The sequence below is a fragment of the Stenella coeruleoalba genome (assembly GCF_951394435.1).
Source record: "Stenella coeruleoalba genome assembly, chromosome: 6".
Lineage (NCBI taxonomy): Eukaryota > Metazoa > Chordata > Mammalia > Artiodactyla > Delphinidae > Stenella > Stenella coeruleoalba.
Genome location: NC_137151.1, coordinates 95,182,594 through 95,206,444, shown reverse-complemented (window position 1 = coordinate 95,206,444; position 23,851 = coordinate 95,182,594). Strand labels below are relative to the sequence as shown.

General features: G+C 35.9%; 1 protein-coding gene across 1 annotated transcript in view; it reads right to left on the bottom strand.

Moving 5' to 3' along the window:
- Positions 1-16,169: 16,169 nt before the first annotated feature.
- The window catches only part of BMPR2 (bone morphogenetic protein receptor type 2), a 201,486-nt gene continuing 193,804 nt past the window's right edge, over positions 16,170-23,851 (bottom strand). Inside the window, exon 13 of the mRNA XM_079925207.1 lies at positions 16,170-23,697. Coding sequence (XP_079781333.1) covers positions 23,447-23,697 — 251 coding nt within the window. The 3' untranslated portion in view covers positions 16,170-23,446. The remainder of the gene's footprint in view (positions 23,698-23,851) is intronic.

The window sequence follows — 23,851 nt, the reverse complement described above, 5'->3', positions numbered from 1 at the left end:
CATTTTTTAATTAATTTTTATTGGTGTAGAGTTGATTTACACCCCCCAAATTCTTCTGTTGATATAAATTCTGTAACAATTGTTGCTATTGTTGAGTTTCACTAATGAAAGCTTCAAATTAGCATATTTGTATCACTTATGCTTCAATAAACATTTTATTTTACATAAAAGTTAATTTGGGCACTAAAGGAACTGCATTTTCAGAGAGACACATCAAGAGGGTTTGAAAATGGGCACTCCAAGGGAATTCATGACAGTACACATGTGGGAATCCACCAAATATTTGCTCAAATATTTGAGAGGTGATTGGTTCAAGATGGTGGAGCAGAAGGATATACTCTCACTGTCTCTTGCGAGAACACCAGAATCACAACTAACTGCTGAACAATCATCTACAGGAAGACACTGGAACTCACAAAAAAGATACCCCACATAGTGAGATGGTAGGAGGGGTGCAATCACAATAAAATCAAATCCCATAACTGCTGGGTGGATGACTCACAAACTGGAGAACACTTATACCGCAGAAGTCCACCCACTGGACTGAAGGTTCTGAGCCCCACGTCAGGCTTCCCAATCTGGGGGTCCAGCAACAGGAGGAGGAATTCCTAGAGAATCAGACTTTGAAGGTTAACAGGATTTGATGGCAGGACTTTGACAAGACTGGGGGAAACAGAGACTCCACTTCTGGAGGGCACACACAAACTGGTGTGCACATCAGGACCCAGGGGAAGCAACAGTGACCACATAGGAGACTGAAACAGACCTACCTGCTAGTTTGGGAGGGTCTCCTGCAGAGGCAGGGTGTGGCTGTGTCTCACCCTGAGGACAAGGACACTGGCAGCAGAAGTTCTGGGAAGTACTCCTTGGCATGAGCCCTCCCAGAGTCTGCCATTAGCCCCACCAAGGAGCCCGGGTAGGCTCCAGTGTTGGGTTGCCTCAGGCCAAACAACCAACAGGGAAGGAACCCAGCCCCACCCATCAGCAGACAAGCAGATTAAAGTTATACTGAGCTCTGCCCACCAAAGAAACAGCCAGCTCTACCCACCACCAGTCCCTCCCATCATGAAAGTTGCACAAGCCTCTTAGATAGCCTCATCCACCAGAGATGAGACAGCAGAAGCAAGAAGAACTACAATCCTGCAGCCTGTGGAACAAAAACCACATTCACAGAAATGAAAACGCAGAGGGCTATGTACCAGATGAAGGAGCAAGATAAAACCTCAGAAAAACAACAAATTGAAGTAGAGATAGGCAATCTTCCAGAAAAAGAATTCAGAATAATGATAGTGAAGATGATCCAGGACCTTGGAAAAAGAATGGAGGCAAAGATCAAGAAGATGCAAGAAATGTTTAACAAAGATCTAGAAGAATTAAAGAACAAACAAACACAGATGAACAATATAATAACTGAAATAAAAAATACAGTAGAAGGCTGCCCTGGTGGCACAGTGGTTGGGAGTCTGCCTGCCGATGCAGGGGACACGGGTTCATGTCCCGGTCTGGGAAGATCCCACATGTCGTGGAGCGGCTGGGCCCGTGAGCCATGGCCGCTGAGCCTGTGCGTCCAGAGCCTGTGCTCCACAGTGGGAGAGGCCACAACAGTGATGTGACCACATACCGCAAAAAAAAAAAAAAAAAAAAAAAATACAGTAGAAGGAATCAAGAGAATAACTGAGGCAGAAGAATGGATAAGTGACCTGAAAGACAGAATGGTGGAATAAACTGCTGAGGAACAGAATAAAGAAAAAGAATGAAAAGAAATGAAGACAACCTAAGAGACCTCTGGGATAACATTAAACACGAAAACAGTCGCATTACAGGGGTCCCAGAAGGAGAAGAGAGAGAGAAATCACCCAAGAAAGTATCTGAAGAGATTATAGTCAAAAACTTCCCTAACATGGGAAAGGAAATAGTCACCCAAGTCCAGGAAGTGCAGAGAGTCCCATACCGGATAAACCCAAGGAGAAACATGCTGAGACACATAGTAATCAAATTGGCAAAAATTAAAGACAAAGAAAAATTATTGAAAGCAGCAATGGAAAAATGACAAATAATATACAAGGGAGCTCCCATAAGGTTAACAGCTGATTTCTCATCAGAAACTCTACAAGCCAGAAGGGAGTGGCATGATATACTTAAAGTGATGAAAGGGAAGACCCTACAACCAGGATTACTCTACCCGCAAGGATCTCACTCAGATTCGATGTAGAAATCAAAAGCTTTACGGACAAGCAAAAGCTAAGAGAATTCAGCACCACCACACCAGCTCTATGACAAGTGCTAAAGGAACTTCTCTAAGTGGGGAACACAAGAGAAGAAAAGGACCTACAAAAACAAACCCAAAACAATTAAGAAAGTGGTCACAGGAACAAATATATTGATAATTACCTTAAACGTGAATGGATTAAATGTTCCAACCAAAAGACACAGGCTTGCTGAATGGATACAAAAACAAGACCCATATATATGCTGTCTACAAGAGACCTACTTCAGACCTAGGGACACATACAGACTGAAAGCAAGGGGATGGAAAAAGATATTCCATTCAAATGGAAATCAAAAGAAAGCTGGAGTAGCAATTCTCACATCAGATAAAGTAGACTGTAAAAGAAAGAATGTAACAAGAAACAAGGAAGGACACTACATAATGATCAAGGGATTAATCCAAGAAAAAGATATAACAAATATAAATATATATGCACCCAACATAGGAGCACCTCAATACATAAGGCAACTGCTACCAGTTATAAAAGAGGAAATTGACAGTAACACAATAATAGTGGGGGACTTTAACACCTCACTTAAACCAATGGACAGATCATCCAGACAGAAAATTAATGAGGAAACACAAGCTTTAAATGACACAATAGGCCAGATAGATTTAATTGATATTTATAGGACATTCCATCCCAAAACAGCAGATTACACTTTCTTCTCAAGTGCGCACAGAATATTCTCCAGGATAGACCACATCATGGGTCACAAATCAAGCCTCAGTAAACTTAATAAAATTGAAATCATATCAAGCATCTTTTCTGACCACAATGCTATGAGATTAGAAATGAATTACAGGGGAAAAAACGTAAAAACCACAAACACATGGAGGCTAAACAATACGTTACTAAATAACCAAGAGATCACTGAAGAAATCAAAGGAGAAATAAAAAAATACCTAGAGACAAATGACAATGAAGACACGATCATCCAAAACCTATGGGATGCAGCAAAAATAGTTCAAAGAGGGAAGTTTATAGCTATACAAGCCTACCTCAAGAAACAAGAAAAATCACAAATAAACAATCTAACATTACAGGTAAAGGAACTAGAGGAAGAAGAACAAACAAAACCCAAAATTAACAGAAGGAAAGAAATCGTAAAGATCAGCACAGAAATAAATGATATAGAAACAAAGAAAAACGATAGCAAAGATCAATAAATCTAAAAGCTAGTTCTTTGAGAAGGTAAACAAAATTGATGTATCATTAGCCTCATCAAGAAAAAGAGGGAGAGGACTCAAATCAATAAAATTAGAAATGAAAAAGAAGTTACAACAGACACCACAGAAATACAAAGCATCCTAAGAGACTACTACAAGCAACTCTATGCCAATAAAATGGACAACCTGGAAGAATTGGACAAATTCTTAGAAAGGTATAACCTTCCAAGACCGAACCAGGAAGAAATAGAAAATATGAATCACAAGTAATGAAATTGAAACTGTCATTAAAAATCTTTCAACAGACAAAAGTCCAGGACCAGATGGCTTCACAGGTGAATTCTATCAAACATTTAGAGAAGAGCTAACACCCATCCTTCTCAAACTCTTCCAAAAAATTGCAGAGGAAGGAACACACCCAAACTCATTCTATGAGGCCACTATCACCCTGATACCAAAACCAGACAAAGATACTACAAGAAAAAAGAAAATTACAGACCAATATCACGGATGAACACAGATGCAGAAATCCTCAACAAAATACTAGCAAACAGAAACCAACAACGCATTAAAAGGATCATACAACATGATCAAGTGGGATTTATCCCAGGGATGCAAGGATTCTTCAATATACGCAAATCAATCAATGTGATACACCATATTAACAAATTGAAGAGTAAAAACCATATGATCATCTCAACAGATGCAGAAAAAGCTTCTGACAACATACAACACCGGTTTATGAAAAAAACTCTCTAGAAAGTAGGCATAGAGGGAACCTACCTCAACATAATAAAGGCCATCTACGACAAATCCACAGCAAACATCATTCTCAATGATGAAAAACTGAAAACATTTCCTCTAAGATCAGGAACAAAACAAGGATGTCCACTCTCACCACTGTTATTCAGCATACTTTTGGAAGTCCTAGCCATGGCAATTAGAGAAGAAAAAGAAATAAAAGGAATACAAACTGGAAAAGAAGAAATAAAACTGTCACTGTTTGTAGATGACATACTATACATAGAGAATCCTAAGATGCCACTAGAAAACTACTAGAGCTAATCAATGAATTTGGTAAAGTTGCAGAATACAAAATTAATGCACAGAAGTCTCTTGCATTCCTATACACTAATGATGAAAAATCTGAAAGAGAAATTAAGGAAACACTCCCATTTACCATTGCAACAAAAAGAATAAAATACCTAGGAATAAAACTACCTAGGGAGACAAGAGACCTGTATGCAGAAAACTGTAAGACACTGTTGAAAGAAACTAAAGATGATACCAACAGACGGAGAGATATACCATGTTCTTGGATTGGAAGAATCAATATTGTGCAAATGACTCTACTACACAAAGCAATCTACAGATTCAATGCAATCCCTATCAAATTACCAACGGCATTTTTTACGGAACTAGAAAAAAAATCTTAAAATTTGTATGGAGACGCAAAAGACCGCGAATACCCAAAGCAGTCTTGAGGGAAAAAAACGGAGCTGGAGGAATCAGACTCCCTAACTTCAGACTACACTACGAAGCTACAATAATCAAGACAATATGGTACTGGCACAAAAACAGAAATATAGATCAATGAAACAGGATAGAAAGCCCAGAGATAAACCCATGCACCTATGGTCAACTAATGTATGACAAAGGAGGCCAGGATACACAAAGGAGAAAAGAAAGTCTCTTCAATAAGTGGTGCTGGGAAAACTGGACAGCTACATGTAAAGGAATGAAATTAGAACACTCCCTGACACCATACACAAAAATAAACTCAAAATGGATTAGAGACCTAAATTAAGACTGGAAACTATGAAACTCTTAGAGGAAAACATAGGAAGAACACTCTTTGACATAAACCACAGTAAGATCTTTTTTGATCCACCTCTTAGAGTAATGGAAATAAAAACAAAAATAAACAAATGGGACCTAATGAAACTTAAAAGCTTTTGAGGGGCTTCCCTGGTGGCGCAATGGTTGCGAGTCCGCCTGCCAATGCAGGGGACACAGGTTTGTGCCCTGGTCCAGGAGGATCCCACATGCCGTGGAGTGGCTTGGCCTGTGAGCCATGGCTGCTGGGCTTGCGCGTCTGGAGCCTGTGCTCCGCAATGGGAGAGGCCGCAACAGTGAGAGGCCCGCGTACCACAAAAAAAAAAAAAAGAAAAAGAAATAAATAAATAAAAAAGCTTTTGAAAGCAAAGGAAACTACAAACAAGACAAAAAGACAACCCTCAGAATGGGAGAAAATATTTGCAAACGAATCAGCAGAGAAAGGATTAATCTCCCAAATATATAAACAGCTCATGCAGCTCAATATTAAAACAACAAACAACCCAATCAAAAAATGAGCAGAAGACCTAAGTAGACATTTCTCCAAAGAGGACATACAGATGGCCAAAAAGCACATGAAAAGCTACTCAACATCACTAATTATTAGAGAAATGCAAATCAAAACTACGAGGTATCACCTCACACTGGTTAGAATGGGCATCATCAGAAAATCTACAAACAACAAATGCTGGAGAGGTCGTGGCGAAAAGGGAACCCTCTTGCACTGTTGGTGGGAAAGTAAATTGATATAGTCACTATGGAGAACAGTATGGAGGTTCCTTAAAAAACTAAAGATAGAACTACCATACGACCCAGCAATCCCACTCCTGGGCATATACCCAGAGAAAACCATAATTCAAAAAGACACATGTACCCCAATGTTCATTGCAGCGCTATTTACAATAGTCAGGACATGGAACAACCTAAATGCCCATCGACAGACGAATGAATAAAGAAGATGTGGTACATATATACAATGGAATATTACTCAGCCATAAAAAGGAACAAAAGTGTGTCATTTGTAGAGATGTGGATGGATCTAGAGACTGTCATACAGAGTGAAGTAAGTCAGAAAAACAAATATCATATATTAATGCATATATGTGGAACCTAGAAAAATGGTACAGATGAACCGGTTTGCAGGGTAGAAATTGAGACACAGATGTAGAGAACAAACGTATGGACCCCAAGCGGGGAAAGCAGTGGCGGGTGGGGGTGGTGGTAGGACGTATTGGGAGATTGGGATTGACATATATACACTGATGTGTATAAAACTGATGACTAATAAGAACCTGCTGCATAAGAAAATAAATAAAATTAAATTTAAAAAAAAGTTAATTTGAAGAAATCCCAGTTAGACATGCTGACTCAGCTACACACAGGAATTTCAAGAGTAAGTTTACAATGGTTTAGAATTATTCTACTCATTTTGGGAGCAGTTCATATCTCAGACCCCTGTAGTACTACATATTCTTGAATTTAAACAGTAGATTCAAAATAAATGATAGCACGTGATTGTAGAGGTTAAGATACAGAATGATTTCTATTCTCTCACTCTACGTGATCATTTAAAGTTTTGTTTCTGTTTATAATTTAAAATGGTGAAACAGAGTGCACACTGCGAGATGTAACACTTTTATCTGGTTACTGCATAGTTTAGTTCATACATGAAATAACCTACTGAATTTGAATAATACCTTTGAAATTGAAATTCTTTAAAATTGTTATTTTTGTTATTTAATAAGCTAAAATATCATTATTCATCAATCGACTAATATATAGGCATAAGCTTTTTTCAACTTTTCAACAAACACATTAATGTAAATAAAAAGTATCAATTACTTCTTTCCTTTTTTGTACTGTATTTCATCACTTATTTATTCCTGTCATGAGTGTATAGATAGATAGGTAGATAGAAAGTTCAATGAAACAAAATTTTTGCCCTCAGATTTCTTTTCTGGCCACTGTTGTTGTTCATTTCATTTCATGATTCTTATTTAAAATAAATTAGTTGTATAGAGGAGGGGAGCTAAAAAATGATCTGCTCCACATTTCAAATATATTGGATATGATGATGGTAGGTATCAAACAATATTTGTAGAATGTGTGAATTAGTCAATTTGAAAAGTCACTAATATGTAAAAAGATTTAATCTCTTTCCAAAATAACCAGCCTAACTTTACTAAAGACACTGACAATTTTATTTCCACCTGGTAAAAACTATTTACTTACAGAAGATACAAGATCAGACAAGTCAAAACATACCTACCCAGATATGACAATGAAGTCGAGGTTTGACCTAGACCATAGTCACAAAGCAACAATTTTTAAATGACCCATAAATTCTGTGAAGTAAGACACCCATTTTGGAAATGCAGACTCCTGAGTTCACCTGACAAAGGTGTATAATTGGTGAGTATAGAGAGGAGCACTGAATCTCCTGCAGTTAAGTTCCCTGGGAAAAGGTGGGAAGAGGGTCCCCTCCACTTCCCCCAGGAGAAAAGAGTTGGCAGCCTACTCAAACCACCACTTCCTTTACCTTTTGTACCCTGCTGTGTTTCTAGGACAGTAAGTTCCCTATGTTTTGCCACTTCTAACTTCTGGGTAACAACGTAAGGGAAATGGTTTTTCAATTGCTCTAGGGATCAAAGGGGTTCTGGGCTTTGAGCTTCATGAATTCCAGTCACTGATCCTGTTTTCTCAGTTTTAATTTGTCTGTCTCTCTGTGTCTCTGAAACACACACAGACACACACACACACACACATGCGTGTGTGTTATTAGGAAATAACGTTCTCTAATCCCAGCTACAAAGGAGCTTTGGGTGTTGGCTCTCACCTTTGAGATGTCAGTGCTGCCAAGGGTAGAGCTTATCTGAAAACTTCAAGGAACTGTTTGAATTAAAGGGAAGTTCTTGCTTTGTTTTAGTTAAAATATAATCTTAAAAAAATAAAGAGTAAGAGTTGAAACCAATTTAATTATTTTGAAACTTATAAAGGTAGAGAGATTAAAAAGTATATTTACTTCTTCCGTTTTTTAATTGAGGAATTAATTTCCTTTCTATTTGCCCACTATTTGGGGAGGAGCTTATTTACTTAGGCTAGAGGATAGCAGAAATGAAGCCCTTTAAATTTCGCTTTTGGGGGACTTTCCTGATGGTCCAGTGGGTAAGACTCCGTGCTCCCAATGCAGGAGGCCCGGATTTGATCGCTGATTGGGGAACTAGATCATGCATTCTGCAACTAAGAGTCCGCGTGTGACAACCAAGATCCCACGTGCTGCAACTAAGACCCAGCACAGCCTAAATAAATATTAAAAAAAAAAAAGTTTTGCTTTGGGTAGAGACTTATTAAGAAAGATGTAGGAAAGAGCAGCATAGAATAACATGACACAAAGACATACTGTTACTTTCTATAAAATTAACAGCTCTTATATTGCTTCAGTTTGCAGATAGTTTTCTTCTCACCCTCTCAAATTATACAAGTGCATGTTAATTCACACGATAAATGTGTTACTGAAAAGACTATTTGTACCAGAGGAGAGCCTATTAAAAAAAAAATGTATTGGTGAATCCTTGAATCTTTTTAATTGAAGAATCACTTTCTATTCTACAAAGGCAGGTTTTCAGGTAGCAGATTTGCTTTTTAAAGAGAGGCACACCTGTATGCTGTATAATAAAACATACTCCTTTTGAATTCTAGCCTAAACTTCACTCAACTTTTGGTCTAGAAAAGCCAGTTCAGCAGGATTAGTAGCATCAATAACCTTCCCCAAGATGAAATTTTAAGTTATCCATTGAATGTTAAAGTTGAAGGTACTAAAGGTCTGATTTGGGCCACACAATTTAGGTGAAAACAAATCAGAGAAAGGTTATCAATAAATGAGGAGAGCCTTTCAAAATAAGACACATGAGAGAGAGACTTACAGGAAAGTGGAAGGGGATTTTAGAAGAAAAAACTATGGAAGAGATTTTATGTTAACTTTGAAATCTGTTTAAAAGCACATCACCAATTGTTTTCTTTGACATGAGCAACTGAAAGAATAAATATCCCAGAGTTAAAACCAGAAGAACTTTAGGTGAGAATCAGTACCAATAGGTCTTGACTTATGAAGGTGAAGGATACGGAGGCAAGTTTCTGAGGTCAGTAACACCACTCTGTACTTCTCTGGTTCAGTTTGCCGTGAAGCAGGGGATGACTTGGAGAAAATGATTTCTAAACACCTCTTCCCTCTGGTCCTCTCATTCTAAAAGGATGAAGTGAAACTTGTCTTACCTTTTCTTTCTCAAGAGTGGCATTTCTTGTCTACTTTTCCTGACCATCTCTCCTACCAAGTCAAAAAAATAAAGAAAAGCATTAAGAAAGAGAAGCCATTATAAAAACAACCAAGCAGGGTTCAAGTGATTTCTGATTATCCCATTTTGCTCAGAGATGAATGTTTGTTTTGGATTTAAAGGAAGATAATTTGGGTTAGGATAACACAGCTTTAAAAAATATTTTTTAAAAGTAGTCCTCTATGCCATGAGTGAGGATTGGACACTTGTTCAGGTTTCAATGGGAGATGAAGGAAGAATGGAGACATAAGATTAACAGTGGACCTCCTATGGAAGAAGAGTGCTCACCAGTGGAGACAGCACACAAGCTGCCTTGCTTCACAGTTTTAGCTGGGGCTGCTTCTCCTCTCAAGTTTATCCCAGTATGCCAAGCATTTCCTCTAGGTCCTTATTTCCATGTTATGCCTGGGATGGAAATTCCTGGAACAGGGAGCAGGAATCAAGGTTACAAAGATTAGGAAGGGGACATAAATGGGTAATATTAGGTAGAAGACAATTAGGAATTACTGGTTTGGGGAAGAGTCCAGGTCCCACCTAAAAGGCATTTAAATGAAAACACATTTTGAATATTATGCAGGCCAAAGAAACAGAGCTGGCTGGCTGGCTGAGTTCAGCTCTTCACTCATCCTGCTTTTACTCCTTTCTTAGAGAATAAGGGTTAAGGTAATTTCCTCTTGTATGTCAGATATGGAAATGATACAGAAAATCAAAACTAATTAAGAGGAAGGTCTAGATAGAGTGTAATTTATTGAACTTCTGCATACCCTAGGAGAGGTTATTTCTAGAATTTTAGTCACACTGAATTTAAAGCAATCCTAGTTCTGGTTTCTTACTTTAATTCTTCAAATCAGCTTTGGGCTGGGCAATATAAAATATTTTTGTGCAAATCTCTTTGTGTCACAACAGAAACAGCCCTCAAATCTCTTTGAAAGGATGGAACTTCCCCTCCTCTACCCAAATTGCTCAAAAGTCAATTACTGCCCTTTTTGGTTCTTGCCTACACAGTCTACGTGAGGATATCATTCTTTTACTTTTTAAAATTTATTTATTTATTATTATTTTTTTGCGGTACACGGGCCTCTCACTGTTGTGGCCTCTCCCGTTGTGGAGCACAGGTTCCGGACGCGCAGGCTCAGCGGCCATGGCTCACGGGCCCAGCTGCTCCACGGCATGTGGGATCCTCCTGGACTGGGGCACGAACCTGTGTCCCCTGCATCGGCAGGTGGACTCTCAACCACTGCGCCACCAGGGAAGCCCTTAAATTTATTTTTTAATTGAAGTATAGTTGATTTACAATGTTGTTAGTTTCTGGTGTATAGCAAAGTGATTCAGTTATACATATGTATACATCCTATTTTATATTCTTGTCCATTATGGTTTATTGCAGGATATGGAACATAGTTCCCTGTGCTATACAGTTGGACCTTGTTGTTTATCCATTCTATATACAGTAGTTTGCATCTGCTAACCCCGAACTCCCAATCCATCCCTACACAACCCCTTCTCTCCTTTGGTAACCACAAGTCTGTTCTCTATGTTTGTGAGTCTCTGTTTTGTAGATAGGTTCATTTGTATCAAATTTAGAATCCACCTATAAGTGATATCATATGGTATTTGTCTTTCTATTTCTGACTTACTTCACTTAGTATGATAATCTCTAAGTCCATCCATGTTGCTGCAAATGGCATTATTTCATTCTTTTTTTACTGCTGCGTAGTACTGCATTGTATATATATACCACATCTTCTTTGTCTATTCATTTGTCAATGGACATTTAGGTTGTTTCCATGTCTTGGCTACTGTGAATAGTGCTGCTAGGAACATAGGGTTGCATGTATCTTTTTGAATTATAGTCTCATCCAGATATATGCTCAGGATTGGCATTGCTATTTTTAGTTTTCTGAGGAACCTCTATACTGTTTTCCATAGTGGCTGCACAAACTTACATTGTGAGTCTATCAGTCTTGATGTTGCTAAAAATGTTCGTGTTGAAAGATGTCTTGTTTGAAAACACATGAAGTATTGAACTGTGTCACAACAGAAACAGCCCTCAAATCCAAAAAGATTTGGAAGACTGGGAAAATAATTTCTCTTTTGAGAACATGAGAAAATAGTACCTCAGATTTAGATAAAAGACAAAATAATATTAAAATTTATCCAACATTTCTGAAATAGGTAACCTGAACTCACATTTGAGTCAGGTATGATCTATTCTAGCTCAACACCCCCTGATCATTTGGGGTATTTCCATTTATCAGGATAGAGGTAGTAATGTCTCATTCTTCCCTATTTCATTTTCACATTTAGTAAAGGAGATACCAGTAGCTTCATTTACCACCTAAAATTTCGAAATAAGTTAGTTTTTAAAAAATTTGTTTATTTTATTTATATTTATTTTTGGCTGCATTGGGTCTTCGTTGCTGCACGCGGGCTTTCTCTAGTTGCGGCGAGTGGGGGCTACTCTTCGTTGCGGCAGACAGGCTTCTCATTGCAGTGGCTTCTCTTGGTGCAGAGCACGGGTTCTAGGTGCATGGGCTTCAGTAGCTGTGGTTCGTGGGCTCTAGAGCGCAAGCTCAGTAGTTGTGGTGCATGGGCTTTGTTGCTCCACAGCATGTGGGATCTTCCCAGACCAGGGCTCAAACCCGCGTCCCCTGCATGGGCAGGTGGATTCTTAATCACTGCACCACCAGGGAAGCCCCCAAATAAGTTCTTATAATTGGGGAACTTCCTGTCAGTTTACACATCTGAAGGCATCTTAAGTAAAAAAAAAAACTGGACCTGTTTTCCCTTCTTATGATACCATACAGAGTAATACCGAAGGCTGCTCAACAATTCTGAATATTGATATGACTGAAATTTTAAGGTAGATAATAATCAGAGAAGAGAAAATATAAGGAGGAAAAATAATCAGAAATTGTGTCCTTGAAAAAAATATCAAGAAAGCCAAAGTAAAAATGGTTTTAAAAAAACTAAAACCTAACTTTGCTTATAAAATGCCTTTATAGAACTCTGCTAAACTTTGATCGAATTCTGGCAAATGCCATTGTTCCATGAAAACGTTCGAACAACTAAGGATTAGTCACCTCTTCCAATGTTTCAGGAACTGTACACTATGTTTCACTGCAGGACTACAGTGAAGTCATAAGAAGGTCATGTTTGTCAAGTCCTGGCTCTGGTATTTGTTTCTTCTGGAGAGAAGGGAACCTGTAGATTTTCTGCCTAATAGCCCAAACATTCTTAGTCAACGAAATGCACTGGACTCTTCTAATGTAAATAGTGTTCACAGAGCCTGTCCTGCTTATTATTCATAATCAATAAGAAAACATTATGAACCAAATTTGAGACATCTAGTCTTTGAAAAGAATGGAGAGGCCTCCAGTTCTTAGAACATGAAATAAGAGAGCCTCCTGGTGGTCAAAGTGGTGCACAGACTTGCTGTTGGGTACCTGAGGAACAGTGATTTTACTGTTTTTTTTAACATGACCAAAAAAGTAAAGAGAAAAAGACACTATAGTAAAAAACAAAAAAGATAAAAGCATTTAACTGAAGGACCTATTTCCCAAACCCACTTACTCTAGCTCACTTTTTCTAAAACCATGCCTCCTGAATGTAGTTTATAGGTAATAATGGTATTCATTTATTTAAAGCTCTCTGCATTTATATATATAAAGCACACCCACACATTCCTTCAGTGCTTATCATTTTGGTCAATTTTAACCCTAAAGATGTGCCACGAATATCACAAAATAACTTACTGAATGACCTTAAGATAAATTACTTTCAAGCACCCAGAGAACTCAGATGGACTAAGAAGCCTGATTAAGAGAAGTCAGGTGAGAATCTAAAATATTTTAAAAACTATTTTGGTATCAGCATATCAATCAAGTTTGGTATTTCAGAGACAGAAAACACTGATAAGACTCCCTCCCTGAAGCAAAAAGCTGACAATCCAGTAAGGAGATAAACAGCAAGTAGCTGTAAACTAGAGTCGAGTGGCAGAAGGTAATGCTAGAAAGGGAGTGGCTGATGCACAGTAGACAACTTAGAATTTCAGGTCGAGGAGCATGAACCATTGGCAACTTGATAAGGGTATTGACAAGATGATTGGCAGCAGAGTATAAAATTGCCTGGAGTAGGGAGAAAACAACAAAAAAAGGAAGACTAAAAGCCTATCGAAACAGTTATCTAATTTGAACCTTCCCTGCTTGAATTCTTCCAGTGGCTTCCAGACAGGTCCAAACTCCTAGCATAGTATGCTAGCCCTTCTGTGTTACAGTCTTGTCTGTGTCATCTGGGTTCCTCTGGATCATCTCTCTCCATACCATCACTTAGAACCCCAAACTCTACTCCCATCTAACATCCTCCCACCCCCCCAGTAAAAGCTCCACCCTCTCCGGCCTCCAGGGCTTTGTGGGTGCTGCAGCTTCTGCTTAGAGGGCCATTGCTCATTTCTAAACTAATTCTTACTTATATTTTAAGACAGTCAGGAAAGTTATCTCAAAAGGAGAAATTGCCTCTGACTCAGTAAGACTGGATTAGGTATCCTTGCCATGTACATCCATAATACCCCTAGTTTTCACTCGATCACAATACTTATAATCTGTACTGTAATTTTCTCCAATTAAAATTTTCTCCAAATCTACTGTGAGCACCTTGAGGGTGGGCTGTGTCTTTTATCTCCCACTACAGTGCTTGCTACACAATAGGTGTTCAAAAAAGTTTTTTGATGCTCCTTCAAAAGAGGAACTTACTGGTCACAACTGAAATTGCATTTTGTTTGCAGTTCCTCTCCTGCCCCCAGTAGAGTCACTTTCCTTTTTAATCTATCCTGCCCATCTGTCAGTCCAAACTTCTTCAAATTACTTCTATCAAGGTCTTTCCTTCCTAAGAAACTTTGGCCTCCCTATTGTCTATGACAGCAAGTCCAAAACCTGGTTTTCAAAAGTCTTAATGTCTGTTTGGTTCTACATGTTCTGCTTTATTTCCAGTCTCTATTCTCCTTTATTTCTGGTCACTTCAGATATTCTGCCTTCACTTTTCCTACTGAAATCCCAGCTGTCCTTTCAAGACCCAGCTCAATAATCATTTCCTCATTGAAGTCTTCCCTGGCTCTTCAAACACATATTGAACATATAGTTTACCACTTATTTGGGCACTTACACGTCATCTTGATTGGATGTAACCTCTTCCTGGGTGGGCCTTCTCTCCTCCACAAGATGGCTTAAGTTCCTGGGGGCAGGAATCGTATCATAATCAGTACAGCAGTAATGATTCAATTTCAAGGAAGTGAATAATAACACATTATACCAATAAAATGAAAGCTGCCCAAATATGGAATTTGGACTTTAATTTGAAAAACACCAAGAATAAAGAGGTAGATTAGTTACTATCTAAGTTTGTCCTTTGCTGAGAGGTATATAAACTGGGAAGACGGATCACATAGGTGTAGGTGTAAATGAGAATTTTACTTGTGGTAAGTCATTATTAAAAGGTTCAGCAGGTCATTACTATACATTTCCTCCAGGTCATCATATTTTCTCTAAGGACATTTAGTTATCATCTTGAACATTACACAGTGGGTTCTGTAGAGGACTGCAATGTTACTCTGTAACATCATACATATAGTAAGGTTGGGAATGTGAGTCAAAAGGAAAAAGGTAATCCAAACCTATTATCCCTACAATATTATGTAAGGTGACAACAGAGCCTATGGGAGTAGACCATGCTTTTCCTCAAGCAAAAGTTCCCTTGGCATACATGGTTGTCCTGTGGATCCTGCTCCAGGGCACTTAATACACTGAATTAATCTAGAGTCAAAAACAATATGTTGCCTTCACAAGCTCGTATTTCATTTTAACAAGGCCTTCTAAAAATACAAAAGTCTTGATGAATTGGGCAATTGGGATTGACATGTATACATTGATGTGTACAAAACTGATGACTAATAAGAACCTGCTGTATAAAAAAATAAAATAAAATTCAAAAATTAAAAAAAAAATACAAAGGTCTAACTGAAAAGATTATTTGATCATGTGAAGCACAAATGCAGTGTCAGGCCAACAGAGGTAGTTGTTTTGGTACCTGGTAACTTTTCAGTAATCTCAAATTGTTTCATGTATGTTCCTGGCTACTCTATTTAGCCACTGGGTCATTTCCATTTTTATTTTTGAGTTTCTCTTCCTACAATTAGAAACTGAAAACTGTAGTTCAAAGCAAAATGGAAAATACATTAGAATCTCATCTTTACCAGTTCTGTGGTTTTGGGCAAGGTGTCTGACTTCTCTGAGCCCAGTTTTTTAATTTATAAAATGGGAATAATAATATACATTTTGTAGAACTGCTGTCAGAATTATCAACATATGTAAAATAACTAACACCATACCTGGCATATAGTGAGTGTGCAACTATTATTCTAATGTTAGTTGATTTTTTTTTTTGAGGTATCATACTGAGTAATGAAAGTCATATTAGATGGAACATTTACTCTTCTGGTGCAAAATACCTAAAATAACACACTAACAATCAATTTCTGATGACCTCATAAAATCAAAAGATACAATCACTGTTGTCATTAATATGATCTTTAATAAATGGAATAATGCACCATTTTACAGCAAGCCATTTTTAAACCTAAAGAACTTTCTTAAAATCTTCTTCTCCAATGTCTCTGTATCAATACAATCTTTTTATTTAGGTTTATATATATCAAAGCATTTACTTACAGTTATTCATAGAAAACTCTTTAGTGGCTTAATGTCAGCTTTCATAGTGGCATCAATAGATAATACAAAAGAAAAGTGATTTGCTTTATTTCATACTCACACCGATCCATCAAACACAACTTATACAGCATAGCAAGGTCTCAGACGGCTTATACAAAAGCAAAATAACTGAAAGCAATTATTCATAAAATTCATATATGATATTCTATTGGTAATGTAAGAGCAAAACACACCAACAAAAGATACCCGTTAACAAGAAAGAGGGTTCTGAGGAATTGCCAATATTTTTCAGCCTTTCTTATACCAGAAAAGCATCCTCAGAAATGAATACTCTGTAGCTTATGTTTCTCCTGTCCATTCAGAAAAAGCATGACAGCTACACATTTCCATATTTCAGCTACTACAACACCCTAAGAGTTAGTGTATTTTACAATTATCCACTTATCTTCATTTGAAAAATTATCAACAGAAAATTAAGGATGATTCCAGCTTATACAAACACTTATACAATATAATCTCCATGGAAACATGACAAGGCATACAAAAACTGTTTAAATAAATAAATGTGACCAGAAAAAGAAAAGCCACAGAAGCCAAGCAATTCAATATTAAACCAGGACCTATCTTTGAAGCTCATCTTTTATTAATTCAGTGTTCTTACTGTTAAGCTTCTTTAAAAATATGTTTTCCCTATCACACTTAAGAGGATTGGTAATAAGGTGGAGAGCCTGAGACAAGAGACCGGTTACAAATAACTTCACTGCAAGAATTTTAAGTATACATATACAGCTTACCAATTTGGAGCTTAAACTTGTCTGAAAGAAACATTCTATTTGGATCTGACAATGTGATAAATAGGTTACCATAGATTACCTTCTCGAAACCATCCAAGCTACTACGAAAGCTATAAACTCACTAGTTCACTTTTAGAAGACAGTTTAATAATGTTAAATTACCTCTGAAAAATTTTATCTCAGAGGAACTTTATCAAGTTCTCCAATTAAAAACACAAAAACAAAATGAAACAATTTGTCCCATCATGTATAACCATTTAACCAAAGAACAGAAATGGTTTGAAGACTGTGCTTCAACTCTAAGGCCTAAATATGCTGCAACATCTAGACAGTTAGTTGAGTCATTTCCCTCTATCCAGTAATTATAAAACTGGGCAAGTTTTTATGATTAATGAAAGCTGATATTATATTTATGTAAATGAAGTCAAATCATAAGATGAAACATTAAATGAACTGTGTGTGCAACAAATTCAACTGTATCTAACTACTTGTTTGCTATCAATTGAAGTTTTTCAGTGTGCAAAGGGATGAAAAGGGCCCTGAGTTTTTAAGTAATATTATGTCTATAGAGCGAGTCTAAAACAGGAAGATGGTTCTGAAATCTAAAGGTACAAATAAAATGTAAAAAACCCACATGTTGTCTTTTAAAACATTAAAAACAAAAACAAGTTGCAGTTTAAAATACAGTAATTTGCTTAAAAGTTCAATCATAAACTGGACGCCCTAATGATGTGATAAGATTCCTTGTCTCTTACCCAGATTTTAAAATCTGGGTCTCAAATCAAGTTTAAAAAATGAATGTTACAACATTTAATAGTAACACTATGAATATCACAGTAATAAAGGAATTAGAATTTTCAAGATATAATATTTATTTTAGGCATGATTTTAGTAAACAGCATAAATTCTTCTGAAGTATTTACTTTTCAAATGTTATCAGCCATGAGATAAAATCCTAAATTTTTCCTTATATGCACAAATACTCAATTTTAACCAGCCACTTAAAAGTTAAATGAAACTTGTTAGAGTCCAGTCTATGTTGCAAAACTATGATGAGTATTTCAAAAGTGGTCTGCAAAAATGTTCGTAGATAATACCTGATTATTGTAGGGTTTGCTTTTGAAAGTTAATATTGTATTTTGTGTTTAATATTTGATACAAAGAAATATGTAAAATGTTGTGGCTCAATCATAATGAATGCTAAGCGTGCTGCAATAAAGGTTAAAAAAGAATAGCAAAATGATATACAATTTTGTATGCACGGCTTTTTACTTATAAACTAATGAGAGTATAAAATCATAAAACTCCACAATAGAAAATGTTAGATAATATAAACTTAAGTGCTGATTTGCTGACAATCTGATGGTTGGATCCACTGTCAAATGGTAACATCTTAATTCTCAATTCTATCCTATTTAACTATTACTTAACTGGAGTAATGAATTTGAATATAACAAAATATAATTTTAGGTGTTCTTAAATATAAGTAGGTATTAAAATAAAACTGAGGAGAAAATACTAAAGGAACCAAAGCAATTCTGTCTGAAGAACTGAGACTTAGGTGTTGAGAAGCCTGAAGTACACTGAAGAGTAACGGATATAAAATGAATCAGGAGGGAAGCAGAATAGATATGAAGAAAACTTTCCTGACACAGAAGATTGCAAGTCAGATAACCAAGGGACAGAGTAAGTGAAGACAGAAACTAAGCGGTGAATGAAGGAAAGTAACAGGGAGGTGCATCAGAGTGCCCTGGGATTTTTTCTTTTCTTGTATGTTAGTTTAATCTGGGAACCTGTAGAAAATCCTTCTTTTGATAATATTTGTGTAAACTAGTTTAAACAGTGATTTGCCAGATTTACTTAATCAAGGATTATATTTAGGAATGGATCACTCAAGGTAGTTTTGGCTAAAGTTTACATAGTTCAGAATCTAAAAGTTAAAATGCACTCTTATTTGCTGAAGAGCAAACTGACAGTAAAAGGTATGAATATTTAGAAACTTCCTAGTCTGAAAAAGACTCCTGGGGTGTCTGTGGAACTGTTATACAATTTCTAGGATAACTGGTCTAGATAATCAACTAACATGTATGTCCAGATTTTAAGTTTAAGAAGTTAGCTTGGAAGATAGAGTAATATATAAAGCAATCTGTGAATAGTTATGTAATAACCTGCATATAACTGGTAGTAAGTTTAACATAAATATATAAAATGTTGTATAGAAATAGAATGTAATCTCACATTCTAAGAACTAATTACCTCCAATGAAATATTCATTTTTATAAGTAAGAAAAAAAAACCCAAAAAGTTTGTTGAAAGTTTTTTCCATTTTAAATGACTTTGAAGAGAGAGGTTTATAGAATGAAAAATTCAGTAAATAGCTGCAGCCTATCAGGTGTTTCATTTGGCTTTAGAAGCAAAATTAGAAAATATTTTAAATAAAAATACTTGCCGAATTTTACGATAACTCCCACTGAAACACATACTTACTTGAGTGTTCCTACCTTTCTTTAATTATTTTCACATTCAGAACCAACACACATTTTCCGGAACAAGTGGATACCTGAAAGGAAGCTATACAAGTTGCTATATAAAAAGGACATTATCCTTCTATCCTTCCTACATCCTCTTCAATTAGTTCTCTGGATTAGTAAAATTTTCTAAAGTCACTTTTAAAAGCAGAAATTTTCAAAATGAAGTGAAAGGATTGATGAGACAAAGTGAACATTAAATTAATTCCGTGAAATCAAATATGGAATCAATTTAGGAAAAGGTCTTTGTTCCCATAAGCCTTCGCTTTTCCCTTAAAATTTACTTTACCTTTAGTTCTGCAATATAAGAATGTCAGGAGTGAAGAGAAATGAAATGATTTTAAGATTCATGATGGCAGATGTGGGATTGAATCTTGTCTTGAATTAGTAATTTTTTCTCAAGCAACAATCACTACAGACATGTCTGTACATCTCCTTTTGTTTGCCTAATTTCTAAAGTCATTAAGGTATCTGGTTTGGTTTATATACAAGCCACAATTGTGTTGGGGTATAATGACTAAATTTCTTACAAAATGTCAGTCCATTATGCATACTGTCATACAGTGTATAGGCAGTGTGGTGTCAATGAAAGAGATATGAAGAGAGCAAGCCTAGGTTAAAAATCACAGATTTGTCAAATACTAGATGTGGACCTCGGGCAAATTACTTAGCTTCTCTTAGCTTCAGTTTCCCCATCTGTAAAATGGGAATATTAACTATAATCCTCATACGGTTGCTATGAGGAGTAAAAGAGATTATGTGTATATATATATATATATATATATATATATATATATATATATATATCCCAGCATTCAGTATATAATAAATGGCCAATTAGTATTAGTATCTACTCCTTTGCCTTCCAATAACTTTTTACACCAATATTTTTTTCCAATTATGCATTTAAAAAGAGGGAACGGAAAAAAAAAAAAAAGAGGGAACGTTTTAGGAATTATAATTAAATCATTTTGTCTAAACTGAATTCAAATCAAGTTCTTTCAATGACTTAGTTCTGGTATACAATTAGGATAGTTAAGGGAATTAATATTAGACTTTGATTACCTATTATGATGCTTTTAGGGTTATAATACTTTTAAGGTTGAATTTTAGTATTTTTTCATTAAATGAATAGCCTTTAATTCAAAGGGACCCAAATGCTTTTCTACATGCAAAATTCTGTGATGGAAGTTAAATATTAGATTTAATATACATTATTATTACATGAATAAAGGTTGCAAATGAGTATTTTAAATAATCTTGCTTGCTTGTAACAGCAAACAGATTCTAAAAAAAAATGAGTCTGATGTACAATTTAATTTAAAATTTATTAAAATGATCTACACTATTTCTCCTACTTTTCCAAGAGCCTACTAATAAAAACATGGGGAAAGGAAATTATTTGTTTTAAACATGCTCGCATAAAAATGGGAAACTATAAGGAGTTCTTTAATTTGGTATACCAATTTTTGAAAGCATTTTACTATTAAACATCAAAAAATGCTGAAAACCTTACAATTAACTGGCCAAAACACAGTGTAGTAGAATGTAAGACAACTCTTCTGTCAGGAAAAATCAGTTAGACCTCAAATGGTCATTTACCTTCGATGCTTCCAATTGGAGAAGGAATATAATTTATTTGGACTCAGAGATGTTCTAGAAATACTTAAAAGTAATATCCTGGAATGCAGTTGAAAGCCGTTGAAAATCAAGAGAACCAAGTGAAAATTCATTGGAAAAAATATAAATAATTCATTACATAGATAAAAAAATAAGAAAATGAAAAATTTTTATGCTAGATGACTGAAAAATATGTTAAGGATCTGAATCAAGAGAAAGGCCAATAAAATACAAAGGGTGGAAATCCTGGGTACTAGCAAAATAATGTTAATTCTAAATTCAAAACCACATTCAGCAATCTAGCTAAACATCTCACTTCATAAGATCACAGTAGATGGCAAACAAAAGAAGGCTTATATGCACAAGTCATAAATATTTTGGATAGCAAATTTGGAAATTTAGGCTGTCTTTAGCTAAATGATGTGGATAGAGGAATATGAGTGAGAAAATTTTGTTCACGAGATAAAAACCTCAATCAGGAATTTGGGATTTGTGTTTTCCTCTCAGCTTTTTTATCTCCCAGAGAAATCTTAGAACTTAATTAATGTCTATTAAGTACTTGAGAATCTGGAAAAAAAAAAAGTGAGATCTTCACTGTTTGCAAATTGATAGAAAACGATTTGTGCTCATAAAAAAAGTCCCTTATTTGACATAAAGTGCTTTATTTAAAAAAACATGCAGAGATTGTTTTAGAGATGATTATCAGTAATGAAAGAAGCAAAGGAAGCTTTAAAAAAACAACATGATTTGAATATACATAATGTTATCACTAAAAGGTACATTCTAATATAATGTAAATAATAAATGCTCACATATCAAAGATGATATGAAAAACTGGCAAATGGAAAAATTATGAAAATAGGATTAGTGAAGAAACAGTTTTGAAAAGAGAGAGGTTAAGTCTCAGGCTGCTCAAAAATGATAGGTTTGGCAGCAATCCTTCCTTCCACAGGGATTTGGCATGCCAGTTGAATGATTTTTCCACACAGTGTTTTAGGTCATGGGAAGAGGAATAATTTTCAGATAAAGTTACCAGGCTTTGCTTGGGAAAAGAAAAAAAAAGATACTACAGGTTCAAAACTATGAATTACTTTTGAAGTTATTTTAAACAGGATGTAATTTTATTTGAGTCAAACATGGCCTATTCAGAGAATGAAGGCTATAATACTATATTGTGTTAACCATCTATCTACTTTAAAATTCCATATAGGTATAGCTCTATAAGTTTTCTGATAAAAATGTGCTACTTAAATGAATATGGAACATGAACATACATATAAAAAATAAAATAAAATGGAAAACAGCTAATATTTGACTTGCTCATTGTTCTACGCTCTTACGAACTTCCAAAACCAGAACCAAATATGTTTATTAAAATGCCTGGAAGGAAATGTTTAGGATTTGGAAGGATAAAAGAAATGGCATTTCAAATTAGGTTTTGGTAGTTCCTTCTTTAGAGCCCTTTGAGACAATGTTTTTGCATTCTCCATAAGGAGAGAGAAAGCAAGAAATCAGGTAGCTGCTTTCTCTTGTGCAAAAATTCACTGTCAAAGAACTGACCTGCTGAAAGTATGGAGGATGGGGGAGGAAAATGTTCATATCTTGGAAGAATGCGTATTCTGTTAGGAAGAGAACTTATGAGAAAGCTACTTGTGGCCTATAGACTATTGCACATTCAAACAAAACACAAGAGAAAAGAAAGTCCAACAGATAATGTGTTCAGGAACATATCAACATATAAACTAGCTTGTGCCCAGAAATAAAACATGGATACTAGACACCACTGCAGTCAAACCTGTATTAATTTGTTTCTGATTTAATGACCTTTAGAAACTGGTCCAAACTGATTATCAGCAATACATTGTTTTTGCTTTTTTTTCTTAAAAAAATATTTTGAGACCACTTTTGATACACACACATATAATTCTGTGGTCATAACAGACAAATATAACTTTAGCGAGACTAAACAAAAGTGCAAAACTTAAAAAAAACAAAATTAAAAAATATGGAAGCATAAGCTAAATTTTTCTGCATAGCTGAAATCTATTTAAAGCAAGTCCTTGTTGCAGGGGTGGGAGGGGGTACTGACAGGAGAATAAAGCAGTTTTTTTTTAAATGTCTTCTGCATGTTTAAATGATGCAAAAAATAATTTCACTCCATAGGCTTGGAAACATTTCACAGACAGTTCATTCCTATATCTTTTGACACCATGGTTGTGGCAGTGCCTCCTTCTGCAAGGTAAACAGCGGTGCTGGATTTGGAATGAAATGCCCTGTCTTTGCCATTGTTGTTGACCTCACAGTCCAGTGGTTCAGTGGAGATGACCCAGGTGGATGGGCGCCACCGTTTAAGAGAATAGGGAGTTTTCACACGTTTCTTGATTTTTTCACCAGATCCTGATTTGCCATCTTGTGTTGACTCACCTACTGAAAATAAAAGTGCAGAAAAATGAACTATATATAAAGAAACTATTAAAAAGTAATGTTAGGGTTGTAACTGGAAAAGAGATCAAACTAATGTCTACAGGAGGAGCTAATGGACATTTCTTGAAATTTATGATGCTAAACAATATTTTTCTAG